This window comes from Argiope bruennichi, chromosome X2 (assembly GCF_947563725.1).
Source record: "Argiope bruennichi chromosome X2, qqArgBrue1.1, whole genome shotgun sequence".
Taxonomy (NCBI): Eukaryota; Metazoa; Arthropoda; class Arachnida; order Araneae; family Araneidae; genus Argiope; species Argiope bruennichi.
In genome coordinates this window covers 109,879,248-109,893,730 of record NC_079163.1, presented here as the reverse complement: position 1 = coordinate 109,893,730, position 14,483 = coordinate 109,879,248, and the positions used below count along the sequence as shown (strand labels likewise).

The 14,483-nt window shown below is 28.8% G+C and overlaps 2 protein-coding genes across 6 annotated transcripts in view; one reads left to right on the top strand and one right to left on the bottom strand.

Annotated features, from left to right (window-relative positions):
* The window catches only part of LOC129960275 (uncharacterized), a 44,118-nt gene extending 41,371 nt beyond the window's left edge, over positions 1–2,747 (top strand). Inside the window, exon 3 of the mRNA XM_056073574.1 lies at positions 2,517–2,747. Coding sequence (XP_055929549.1) covers positions 2,517–2,725 — 209 coding nt within the window. The 3' untranslated portion in view covers positions 2,726–2,747. The remainder of the gene's footprint in view (positions 1–2,516) is intronic.
* A 733-nt stretch (positions 2,748–3,480) lies between these two features.
* The window catches only part of LOC129960274 (protein inturned-like), a 54,191-nt gene continuing 43,188 nt past the window's right edge, over positions 3,481–14,483 (bottom strand). For 3 of the 5 annotated variants that reach the window (XM_056073571.1, XM_056073570.1, XM_056073573.1), the window contains 5 exons: positions 13,907–14,055; positions 13,436–13,527; positions 12,884–13,070; positions 9,774–9,913; positions 3,484–3,748 (listed from right to left, as the gene is read on the bottom strand). In XM_056073571.1, the coding sequence (XP_055929546.1) occupies positions 3,637–3,748; positions 9,774–9,913; positions 12,884–13,070; positions 13,436–13,527; positions 13,907–14,055 (680 nt within the window). In that variant the 3' untranslated portion in view covers positions 3,484–3,636. Of the gene's footprint in view, positions 3,749–9,773; positions 9,914–12,883; positions 13,071–13,435; positions 13,528–13,906; positions 14,056–14,483 lie in introns of all 5 variants that reach the window. The other 2 variants (XM_056073572.1, XM_056073568.1) reach the window with 2 other exon arrangements.

The following is a 14,483-nucleotide window of genomic DNA, read 5'->3' as shown; positions in this document are numbered from 1 at the left end:
ATTGATAAATTTGGTGGGAAGCATACTTCCCACGGCCCTAGAAAGGGTTAACTTGACGGCTGAACTAGCTGTGATTTTAAATTTAATTTTGCAGTGCGAATTTATAAATATTTATGGAAATACTATAATTTATATTAGATTACAATATCAACGGTTTATTTCATTTGAATGATGAAAGAACGTATTATACCGTTTTGTTTTGCCCGCATTTTTTTAACTATCCATATTAAATACAGAAAAAGACGATTACTAAATAGTATTTCGCGAATGATTTACAAATGAAAATCCATGGTCAATTATTAAAATAATTCTCATATCATGATTCATTTTTAATGAGTTTTACAAACATAAATGTATCAATTTATTTGAATTTGAAATTTACAAACATAAATGTATTTATTTATTTGAAACTGAAATTTAGATAAATATATATTTTTTTAAACTATATTTAGAAATTGAAGAATGTAGAAATCCAGTTAAAGAGCATATTTTTAAAAATAATTAACTTTAATTTTTTTATCGAATTAAAGTCAACAGTTGGTAATATAAAATTTAAATTGATTATTTTGAATTCTTTTTATTTTATTACTGAGTTGAAGATTTAACTAGCATAAGCTTTCACAGGAACCTTTGAAATTAAAGAAAACATGCTTGTGGAATTCGTAAATACTTTTTCATCACATTTAAGGAAATAACTCAGTAATCGATATTGTTGAAAAAAAATAAATAAAGTGCTAGTCAAAATTTTTGCTTTTATGTTAAATAATGAAGAAATTAATTTTTTTTAAAGTTCCAGAATATTATGTACAAATCAAATAAAGGCAATTAAATTCAAGTTTTGCATTTTTTCTAAAACAAAATCAAGAATTAGGTAATTAATTTTGCACGAAAATATTTTAAGCTTTTTTATAATTCTAATCTGAAGTTCAAATAGATTATGAAGAAAAGTATGTGGGTTAATTATTTAATGCCAAACATTGTGCAGCAATTGAATGATCATTGGCGGCACGAATTTCTCAAATTGTACCAGGTTATAAAACAGGGCTGTAAATCCAGTCAATAATTCGTTTTCAAGCACGGAGCTATGTTATAAGCTAAAACACTGTCAAGACTTCTTTCGTTGTTCGGTGAGGCGAATTCGCAACAAAATATGTTCATTCTAGCCTCAAAAAATTCAAATTAATAATTCATTATTCCATTTTTTATAGCTTATAATGCACTTAGGCATTATTATTAATGTAATTTATTTCCGTTCTTCTTATTCAGTTTAGTTATAGCAATTCTAAGCAACCCATTCGTTATTTTGCTGATCGATAAAACTTTTCGGTGAATAGAAACATGGCCTTCTACACTTATGTTAACAAGTTCAGAAGGTCATGTTTCTATGCTCGATTTCACATTAATCTTATTGTATCAAATGCTACTTCCATGATCATTTATATCATGGAGATATATCTACATTTGCTTATTAATCAAAAAATATTTCCAAACGTTCCTGATTTGTTTGTAAACGCCAGAAATGAAGTGACAAAATAATGATTTGAAATTGGGAAATTTTGAGGTAATTGAGTATATCAGAGTATTAAAGTTCATTTTTGTTTTAAAGAAATTTTAGTTTGGTGAAATAAATTGATTTTTTAAAAGGGTGTTTTTTTTTTGCTTCTTAAATGCGATTTATTCCAAAATTTTGTGCTCCTTGGTGATATTTCCTGGCCAAGGTATATTTCCTGCCAAGTACACCCTAATTACGTCAGATTCTATCTTCCTCTATACCTTCCGAGATCGTACAAGAATTTTCAAAGTCCGTAATTCAATTCAAAAACTTTTTAAAGTTTTGTAAATGGGCAAATAAAAATGTTCATTCCTCATGTTTATATGTTGAATTACAAATGCTTCTAATTTCAGTGCAAAAGGCTCGAATTTAATAAATAATTCAAATTTATCATTTCAGATAGAAATATTTTTTAACTTTCAAAATTCTAACATTGTCTTCATCTTAAGAAAGATAATTTAATACATTGAAGTTGACTTTCAATCATTTTGAACAGAAGTTCTGAAAGTTCGGATTAATTAATGTTGTTCGTTACTTTAAAAGATGCAATGATACACTTGACGGTTTTAAATTTTTCATTCGTAGAATTAATTTTTACATTCGTGATTTTTCTGATATTTCGCTTTATTGCTTTCTAAACTCTGACAGAATTTGGAGCAGAAATAAATCTTGCATGTAATACAGTTTTCAAATTTTGCCTTAAAAATAAAATCAATCGAATGCCAAACTTCTCTGCAAATTTGTATATTAGACTCCATGAAAATGTTAATTTTTTTTTTTTTTAAGCGGCACTGTTCCTCATAACCTTCCTCTCCCCCCCCCTCTCCTTTGAGAAGTGACATACTCACCATGTCCCTGTAACAAAATAATTTAAGCCCTTGGAGGCTTTCTGCAATTGATTATTACAGAAGTTAGCACACTTTATTGTATAAAAATGACCAGTTAAAGCTAATTTTACTTTCAGATTATGCTATAGCTACGGAGAGAATGTGTCTCCAAAGACCCCCAGGAGATGAAGAACAAAGATGTGCACCAACTTTATTCCAAGGAAGGCGTGTGTTGATGTGTTTTTGCAAAGGTGATCTGTGCAATACAGCTACAGCTATGCAAGCTACCCAACTCTATGTCCTCTCCTGTATTTTAGCATTTATTATTTTCAAATTTTGGTTATGACATAAACGTTGATGATTTTTTTTACCAAAATATCACACTATTCATAGATGTGATTCTCTGGTATTAATGTGATTTTAAATATTTCCTTAATGCTTCCTAAATACTTATGAACAAGTGACTTCATTTGAATCCTAGTGTGTGCTCAATATTTATTATAGATATAAAAAAATGGAACAGGTCTGAAATGTGTCCTATTTGTATCAACTATTTATGCCAGAAGAAAGAATATTTCAGTTTTAAGCAGAATATCTCATGAGAATAGATTTTAGTTATAAGTAGTCTGATATAACCATTTACTGTGATGAAATTGTACTTTTATATTTATAGTATTTTTCTTGTTTTAAGAATAAATTTGTAAATAAATCTTTGAATTCAGGCGCTTTTTTTCATTCCGCATTCAAGCAGTATTCGCGGTGGACAACGGTAATTCAAATAAAGGAATTGTTTTGTAACTAATTGATCACAAAAATTCCACTTTAAATGTAGATAAGATTTTTGCATTATCTTTTTAAAGATTTTATATATACTTAAATTCTAGAGTATATCTAGAGTTTGCGACATCAGGAAGGTGTATTTGCATTCAATTGAAAATTACAACTATTACTGAAACAAAAGTAAAAGTACTTTTTATCATTTGAAATCATGAATAGAGAAAGAAATTCTAGATTACGATTAAACACCAATAATATGTAACGAAATAAATTACTGTAATCTAATATTTATGGAAAATTTGTTGCAAATTTATGAAATTAATAAGGAGCAATTTTCGAGTGTTTTTATTTAAAACATAAGATACAGTATAAAAATATAAACATATATGCTTATAAGGACAGAACAAAAATCAAGTAACATGATGTATATGCACAAAATACAACCAATTTCAGATTTACATACGTAAAATATTAAATGTATCACAGTGAAAGTCCGAATCCTAGACGAAATGCAATTTCTACAATATCTTGATGTGCAGAATCCTGGAAACAAACATAAAGCTCGCGGGGTTCGGGAGTGAAAAATAATCTTCTAAACAAAATAAAAAGAAAATTAGTTTTCTACGATTATACGCGATAAAACGGATCGAAAAGTTTCAAATTTCTGAAAAATGAAACGAGGGTGAGAAAAATTTCTTCCGATCCCGCAAGGGCCTTAAAAGTCGTGTAATGTGGCGAAAATCGACTGTTTTTCTATAATTTGTAAATCCCTCTTTATTTGTTAATAATTTCCGCTTGTCCATTGCCTGCAAAGTAAATAAAACTACACACAAAATTACTTCAATGTATAATTTTTAGTTCCCAATTGTCATACTCTGCACACATTTTGATGGTGAATTATGCTATTAAAAGAAATACATTACAAAACAAAGCTCTAAAAATTGGAACATTTTTTAGTAAAGAACGAACTACAAGAATACAGAAATAAACAAATTAATAGATATTTAAGAAAATACATCAGCTATCAAAATATCTCGATGTCTATTTAACTTTTTATACATGGTATTTTACTTTTTCAACATTACGAATCCAACCCCGATATTGATTTAAAACAACCCATTAAGCAGATACTATTATACCTTAATATTTCAGTTGCCAAAAAAATCAGCTAAATATAGTGAAGCATTGACTATTCACGATTCTGGTCAATTGTAACAGCTTAGGTAGATTAATACCATTCGAGTACTTTGCTATGCTATTGCTGACTGAAAAAGAAAATATTTGGGCGTCATCAATACTACAGGTGTTGAAATTATAACCAGGATATAGTTCATAGTCCAAAGCCATTCAAGTAAGTCACTACCCTTCTTAATAACTACAGATCCTGAGTATGAATGTAACATCATACTTTCAGTTTGAGTAAAAAAGCGTCAATAATGAGTTGGATGACAGGAAACCGGACAAATTTTAAAGGCGAGGCAATCATTCACAAAGGAGAAAAATAAGCAAAAGTTTGAGACAATTAAAATTAAGTATTAGAGTATATGGAAACTATTCAAATGAATGTTTAACATTTACCTTCTTTCTCGCTGTTAAGACATTAGCGATGATGTATTTAGTTATTCAGTTTGATGCAGTACATGAATGAGAAGAGTTCGCATGTGAAGTGATGTATGATTACGGTCGGTCAAACAGTCGCAGGCTAGCGTACATACACCATGTAACTGAGCGCGTACATCAGAAACTGATATGTCATGAAATATAACCAATTGTCCGTATTCCCAAGATAAAGCACATGAAAAGCTGGGTGGATAAGAAATAAGATTTATTTTTAAAGCAAGAAGTTATTATATATTAACAGTAAATATCAGCATGATGCATAGGATATATAATCATTTGGGATATTTCAAGTGTGAATGAAATTGTATTTATTTTTTAACAAGAAAGTTTGTTTGCTTAAGAGCAAGTTTAACATATTTTTTCCCTATTCACACATTGATATCCTGATGTTTCTCCATAACTGAAAAATTATATTTAGCAAACTATAATTTATTTATTTAGTAAGGCACCATACCATATTTGTGTTCAAGGCCTAAAAATCCAAAGGATAGCACAGTTCAAAAGCACTACAAAAAGTCTTCAGAATTGAGTTAGAATGAACTCTACTATTCTAATTCTCATAAATCTGACTTTCAATTCAAGTATCATCAAGTCTGAAGAAACAGTAAAATTAGTACAGTGAGCATAAAAATCTATGTAAAAAAATTTAAGGGATACGAATTTTTAAAAATAGATTTCTAAAAAAGTGTTTCCTAAAAATTTTTTTAAATTTTTCTTACTACATTCGTGCCATTATTTCCTTGACAAATAATAGAAAATTGCAAAATAAATCTCCAAAACTTGACTACTATAAAGAAAGAAAATAGAAAATATTTCCTTAGACCTAAATTTTTTACTATGCATATACATCGAAATGTTATTATTAACCTACGTAGAAACGAGTGAATATTATGGTAATAAATAAAACTTGCAATCCTGCAATTGCAGGTTTATTATAACTTCGTACAGAATGTGCTACCGGATGTTCTAGAGTTATTTTGATAGAAAATATTTTTTTATTATTTTTAAGCTGGTAGCAGACTAGCGATCTCGGGCAAACACATTTCGTATGAGTGCAAAATGCGGAGATACAAATATTCATTCCGACACCCTCAAAACGAAAGGCTCGCAATAATATTGTTTTATTGCCTCTTAGACGATCTCTTATTGCTTACAATGTATCAAAAGATTTAGAAAGACATTCTGTACCTATTTCAATTGTATTGAAGCTACTTTGCGGCAAGAACTATGAGCCTATATCAAAAATTATGATTTTACAAACTAATATGAATTATATTTTTTTGCAGTTATTAGTGAATGAGTATACTGTTTATTATTTTCTTTTATTACCTAATAATTATATTTCACATTATATTAATATGTGTCTTTACATGTTTGGTACATTTTACTTTACAAGAAACTGGTTTTCATATTTAATACTTTACATTTACAGTTTGAAAAAACATATAAAACTAGTGGAATACTTTTTACATGGAGTAATATATTACTTTCTGTTGAATAAGTTTAGTTTCTCACAGTTAAAATTGTTTATTTATATCTGAAATTAATAAAATTTTAAGAATTTATATAACTAGAAATTTTACTTAAACATCTTTCTGTTTGTAAACTACTTCAGGCATAAGAATTTATGTAAAAAATAATAACCTTGTTGCACACAAATAAAAATTTTGTTATATTCTATGAAAATATTATTTTTTAACTCAATATTTAAAATTTGGGCAAACTTTTTTTAAAAGAGGTGGTACATTTTTAGCACCACGATGCTATTTAGTATTCTATTAAATAAAAATAAAATGTTTTGAATCATATCAAATTTCACGCTTTAAGATTTAATTTTGAATATTTTAACAAATCTACCAATTAGAATAACAGAAAAAAAATTAGAATAATGTTATAACAACAGATAATTCTTAATTTAAAAAAATAAATTCCTGAAATATACAAAATGTTTTTTTTTTTTTTTTTTTTTTAATTTTGTTCGCAGAATAAACCATTACGTTTTAAATATATAGTTTGTCATTGAATGGCTTAACAACGGAACTACTAAGGAAAAATATTTTTTAGCAATAAAAGATTCAGGAAAAAAACCACCATGTTTGAAAGACTTCAATGGATTCTTTCAAATTAAAAATATGTACCAAAAAGAGAATATGACTGAAATTTAGTAGTTTTTAATAACTGAAATGTTCATTTGTGTTAATTTCTAACAAATTTCGCCGTTTAATTGCACTAAATACAAAATATTTAAATTTCATTTGAAATGTGTTTCGAAGTTTCGATGGATCTTTGACTCTTTTTCCGATGGCCACACATAGCCTTTCGTATCCACTGTAGATCTGAATTAAACTAAAATGGAGGGTGATCTCCGATTTTCCGTTCTATCGATGACGTCAAATAGATCGAAAATTATCGGTTCATTTTTGAGCAGCAAATATTTCGGTGGAAATTTTCTGACATTCAACAGGTAAATCTAAAGATTGCTCGAAATCACCCTCGGTAACTTTTCCAGTGTGCCAGCAGCTTTAAAAAGTTAACTTTTAAAAGTTATTACAGCTATTGCTATAATAAACAGACAAAAAGAAAATTTAAAATTAATGAAAAACAGATAATTTTCTCCCACTCTTTACGACTTTTAAGAGCCCATGTGTTAGGGGAAGATATTATTTTATTATTATTAAGTTCATTTTTAAGCAATTTGTGATTTTTCCAAAAAATTTTTGGTCTACCCTCATACATATATTAATAAACAGAAGCTGAAGATATATAGATCTGCCTGAGTGGCACTTAAAAAGAAACAAACCTTTATGTAATAAATGCAGTTTGGACTAGAATATCTATATATATGCTAAAATTGCCTTAAAAGAACTAGACTGTACAGAGTGTTCCAAAAGATTGAAACCTACTAATTATTTGTCTTTTGGAGAAAAGAAAGAATTAGTTTGAATATTTTTGCAATTTGTAAGGTAAAAATTACCTCATTTTATTGAAACAGTTTAATTATTAATTTTCAAGTCACTTTCTAAAGTTTTATATGAATTCCTTAGACAAAATAGGTCAATTAGAAATTCTTTGACTAAATTACGGGATTTTAATGCTTTGTCTCAAATGTAAATACAAAATCTTCCTTTGGTGGTGTATCTCATAAGAAAAAAACTTGTTTTTCCAGTAATGGTTTTTGTAGTTTTGCTTGCTTTATCCTTGTAAACAAGCATTCAAAGCCCAAAAATTGTTCTCAGGAGCACCCTAAAAACTGGCTTCATTTTTAAAGAAAAATTTGTCTGTGAATTCATCTTTTATGACTCAGTTGCAAGAACTGATCATGATATTCCAAATTGATCATGATATTCATACATATATTTGATAACATATGTATGAATGCAAACATGTATTTTTCTATTAAATAATCGCGTTGCTCACTGCAGAAAATTTGCAAAGCATAATTCACAAGTCTATATTATGTGTCTATTCCCTTTATCTTTAGTTCTTTAAATCGCTATTTTTAATTTATAACCTCCATTATTTCAATTTTTCAATTAAGCATAACTCTCCGTCAGTTTTAAAGATACAAGTATGCAATATATTGTTACGAAATTTCCGGGTTCGTTTGGATAGTGGAAGTTATATAGTGTGGAGAACGCTCAATCAGCAAGCGGCAGTAGAAAATAAAACAACGACGTTTATTTACACGAAGACACACAGGACAGCACAAGGACGACAACTATATACAGCACAGAGAAGACAATTATCTTCAGCCGAGACGTGCACACAACAAGACTCTACTGCAGACAGTAGCGCACAGCTTAGTTCAACACTAGATTGACTCCGTCGCTGCTCTGCTAATCTCCGGAAGACTCGTTCTTCACCGCCGATTCTGACTACTCTCGGCAGCTGCAGACTGCCTCCTTTTATAGGTCTCAGGAGGCGGGGTTAGAAGCCTCTCAACCAATCAGGAACTTTCGAGGCGTATCTCGGTTCCTACTGAACGGATCGGGAAAATTCTCGATTTTTCGGGTTTATTCTATTTTGGCGCCAAATTCGTCGCCAAGCTCTAGGACCTCCGACGCGACACACGGACTCCGTCCAATACAGATGACTGTAAAACAGTCTTACTGATGACGGAACCAACAATGCTGGAAAGCAGAATTACAGATTCGTAACAATATACATATTATAATTGTTGTGGTTATGCCAAGAGGGAAATTTTCCAATTGACCTTATCTTCGGGGATCGAATAAAAATTTGATAAGTTTTATTTTCTGAAAGTTAATAAGAAACCTATTTCTCCAGCACAAATTAATCTCCTCCTATATAGTGAACAAATTAGAACATTTTTCACACTCAGGCTTTTTGTAAATTTCAAATTTTTTGGAACACCCCCTGGGTATAGTAAATTACTTCAAATATATATTACAAATTAGACACACGCTAATTTTTAGAACTTTCTTTTGGAAACATTCAATTTTTGGCTGACCTTATATGTGTTTTGTGTTCTAAAATCTGAAGCATACGCGAATTACATCTGCCTTAGCCCTTTGCACTCAGAATGCTTTTCTCTGATACCATTTTCAACAGAGCATCGGTTCTTGATTATGAAGGTTAAAAATAATTATCTACAAAGCTGCCAGAAGCTGCAGATGATTTTTTGTAAAAATTAAACAGGTCTCAAAGCACAAAAATGAGCCTTCATAGTCAATGAATATTTATGCACCTAATTACCTTTTCAAGTGCAAATCATTAATAACATAACATCGTTAATAGCAGTTTTCTGTTATTCTATGATATAAATCTTTCAATAACAAAAAAAAGTCGTTTCTCAAAATGAATTTATATTTTATAAAAAGAAAATCTATCATATATAAATATTTTTAAGTCAAATTTTATTTTATATCTGCCTTAAGTGATCCAAAAGATCGCATAATGTAGCTTTTTATTTCTTATAACATGATAATATACATAATAAAGAATAAAAGAAAATATTAACTGTTTCAAATACTTACCCAATTACCCAAAAGGTCATTGAATTCTTCTGTTTTGCATTATCTTTAGGTGTATATCGAAACAGAACTCCTTGCTCATAGGCATTTCGTAGAAATGAATTCACTCCATATTTTGTAACAGCAGAAGATTTAATAATTTCCTGGAATTTTCAAATATTTAAATCAATTAAAAATTATTTTTGGCAGCTTCACAGCACAGTTGTAGCAATCAACAACTGTCTTCTGTTTCATATTAACTATATGAACAGTTAAACCAATTTAATATAAGAAATATGGATTAGTACGGGCATTTTTTTACAAGTTGCTAGAATACAGAAAAATTTCGAATTGGTGAAACATAACCATATTATCACTTCTTTCCTTCTTCTGATATTTGTCGAATCCACATGATCTCAGATGTTACAAAAAGGGGTAAAAACTAACTGTTCTTCATTAATTTTGGAATTTAAAAATTTCTATCTGTTTGTTGCATTTACTTTCAAGATATTGAGTATTTAACAGCTTAATATTTGTTAAATATTTTTAAATTCAAAAGCAGTCTGTATACTATTCTAGTCGTACATACCCGCCAAGTTGACAAAGAAAAAAAGATGCTAAATTACAGTAGAATCTAATGTATTTCAGTATGCCGTTTTTAGTTCCAAATCATCATCATAACCTGCATATATAATCTTGAGGATGAATATACAATGATTCGATGTATATGCTTCAAAATTATTTAGATTAAAAAAATATATATATTTGTTAACGACAGTATATTGCAAACCAAGCTCAAAATTTAGAATAACATTTGTTAACAAAGAACGAGACAAGAATACAGAAAATAACAAAAATTGATAATGATAAAGAAAAAAAGTGTGTGTTTTAAAAATAATTTTCATAGAATTTTTCGGGTCCTTAACCAGAGGATGCGTGAAAAACTGATTTACGAGTTTTGTCATTATCGACTTATACTTGATGCCGACAGAAAACTTCCAGAAAGGATCAACAGTATCTCTTCACTGTTTCAATACAGTTTACTATAAACAAAATAAGTGGAGCTACTGTTTTTCGATCTAAATAAACTCTTATTGCGCAAGTGCACTGAATTACTGATATTCATTGACAAGATGATAACATTATGATGATGATTAGGAATAAATATTATACATTAAAGTTATTTCATACATTTTTTATCATATTCGAAGGAAAAACACGACCAGAAGGTAAAGACGGATCTTGGTTTTTAAAAAATTATTATTTCTTAAATGTTAAATATTTAACAGCTAAATTGTAATAAGAAGAAAACAGAATTTTCAAACTTCCTAAATTAATGAAAAATAATACCTTTCCGATATTTTTTAAAACATTTAAAGCTTGCGCGGAACCAAAACATAAATTTTATTACCGCTTCTCCCTCGTTTAGCTTATCTTTTCGCAAAAATTTGATAGTAGAATAACAGCTAAAAAAAATTTATTCTGTTCATTATAATATGCATTCATCAAGAAATATAAATTCCGGATATTTTATGGGATATATATTATATTATATAGATAAAAGTCATAGGATCATATATCAAATAATTTAATATTGATTGAAAAGATGCCCAGATAAAGAATGATAATGAAAGAGTACAACAACAATGTCCAGCTCAGGGTTGGAATGTGACGCAATAGATATGTGCAAAACAATGTAATGTGTGTAAAACAATTGTAATGAAAATTTAAAAAATGGTGGTTAAATTTTTAAAACTTCTAATTATACATAACTATTAATAATCAATAACAGCATTTTTTGATGACCGAGTATTAGTTGAATTGTACTGACACACTATCCCCCCATCAATAAAAGAGATTGATAATAAAATAATACCAACGACGTCATTAGTATTTTATTGCAATTGCGGAGTGAAAAAAACGAAGCACATCATACCACGACTGAAATGAAGTCATATTCGTGACGTAATGCTCTTTACTTTCTGACGATTATATTTTGCAAGCCTTAATCCGAATATAAAAATCGTGTACAACCAAATATCGCAAAAATTTGAATATTCAACAGTTTTAACATCTGAAGTGAAAAGTATGCCTGTAATTCCTTCTTCGGCAGTCTAATCCCACTGTCTTTTAATAGCAACTTCTATGCAGTTAAAAATTTTAAGGACAGGAAAATTATTGTGACATACATATATCTTTTTGAATCAACAAGGCAAGGAATAAGAATGAAGAAAATTAATCTAATTATGTATTTGGCCTGTGTTTCAATATCAGCATTTCATTTACTGATTTACAAAAAACTATGTGAGTAGCCTCCACTACTTCCAAAGATTATTACGGCCATTTAAATCCTATAATACCACCTAGAAAGCCATCTATTGAAAATTTAATGGAAGAAATGCTTTTACTTTAGAAGCTTACTTTGGGAAGGAGTTCAATTATTGCTTTTACATAATCCTTGACAGAGCAATTGTTCAACGAAAAAATTATTAACGAAGGAAAATTTCGCCCTTAAGATCATACTAGTAACTTTTAACATAAAGAATATATTTTTTAAAAATAATGTCAAGAATTTGTGTAAATATCTATTTTAGTAAAAAAAAAAGGAAGGGAAGCATGAAAAAGAAGCAATGCAATTGGTTTATAGATCCAGAATTGAGTTGCACATTATTTTAAAATGTTAAAAACAATTGGATGAAAGAAATCTTTACATTTTCCTTACATCAAATTATAGATTTCTTTACTGTTGTTGTACATTATTTCCCTTATGTAACTTTCATTTCATAACCATTAGTTTTACATAATAAATTACTATATCTAATAATTAATTATTCCAACTATATACTGTATTTTCTTTAACAAAATGTAAGCACAACATACAATAATTTAGTTCAGTCTCGAGTTTTAATAAAACATTTTTACATTAAGATATCATATAACAAAATTTACTCTGCCAATTAATCCTAATTAAAAATAAATGTGTAAGAAAAATGCACTTTGTTATATAATAATTCTAAAGTGGATTTGTAAAAATACCACTTCTGCCTATATTCAATGTCAAAGGTGGTAGATTTTATTTTCAAAAACGCAATTTTAACAAAGCTTAGCCCAGAATAAAAATTGTGGAAAAATACCTCATTCCTCAATGACCGTGCAAATACAGTTCTAAGGTTTAAGCAGCATCGGTAAAAATTATCCCAAATATCTTTCAGCATTGATTCATGAAGAATAGATATATCATGCACAGGAGCGAGAAACACACCTTCTACTGGATCCATATGAAGATACTGAAATAAAGTATTTTCGAAGCCAGCAACAACACTGAAACATAATTTCAAACAGCAGGCGTGAATTAAGTATTTTATGACGATTTTTCAAGAGAAAATAGTATAAATTACAAAATATAATCTTACACAAAACTGGAAAAACATAAAAAAGAATAATAAAATCTGAATTTGAAAGTAAAGTGAAAAGGGAATTAAGGAAAGATGAGAACAATAAATTGAATGTGCATTGATAGAGCATTCATTATATAAAATAAAAACAGCAGTTGTTTATACAATATTATTAATCTTCTGTTTTCAAAATAAATGTAATTTGAGTAATAATCAATATCAGTATTCAACATAATCCAAAGTTCAAAGCGATATTTTGAAATAAAAAGACATTTTTCTAAAGGACCTTACTGTGGAGTATTCTCCTGAAAGGAATTATCGTAACTCAGGTGCAAAGTATTAAGGTCTGAATTGTTGGACATAGCTCTTTTGAATGTTTGGCCCTAAAATGAATAAGTAAAAAAAAAGCTATAAATAGTTTGAACAATTATAATAAACAAAAATCAACAGCATTTAAAGGCTTCATAAAGCTAACATTTACTAAGCAAAAATACCATATATCACAAAATAATTTTCCAGAAACACAGAAATAAATATAATTTTAAAGATAAGATTCATGAGAATTATGCCATATTTGCTTATTTCATGGGTTCAATAATAATAAAAACACGTCGTAAAAAACAGCATTTCCATCAAAAATCATATCAATAACAATGTTTTGACAATGAAACGGTTATAAAAACATTATTTCGGCTGAACAAAATTAAAATGTTTTGCAAAATATTGTTCTTGAAAAGAAAGAAAAAAAATGAAATTCTGCACCTGAACATTAGAGAATTCTCCACTTCCCAACGATTCTGTTGTAGATCCAGTTGAAAAACTATAGCTTCTAGAGCTTTGCCTCATGTACATATTTTCATTTGAAATATCTGAATAGCTAGAATCCACATCAGACTCTCCATCAGCAGGTCCTAATATAACAAATAAATGAAACACTCAAGTAATGAAAAATTCAAATACAAAATGTGATCCAAGAAAACAGCAGATATAAACGAAATTCGAATGTAATTCGTACGAAAGTAAACTCACTATTAGCGAGATATACTGAATCTATTCACATTATTGGATTAATACAAAATCATCTTACTTCGAAAAAATCTTACAAAATTTCCTACACACACACACACACACACACACAGTCCCCCCCCCCACTACACACATAAAAATATAGACACAAGAGGATTCTGTCTTTTATTCTTTCACCAAACCACTTAATTTCAATGTTGACAAGAAAAAGAAAGATGTTATTGGGTAATCTGAAAATTAGCAATGAATTTAAAGCTTCAATTTTTTTAAACTGAATTTTTATGCAACTACACAGAACTATAATAAAAGTTCT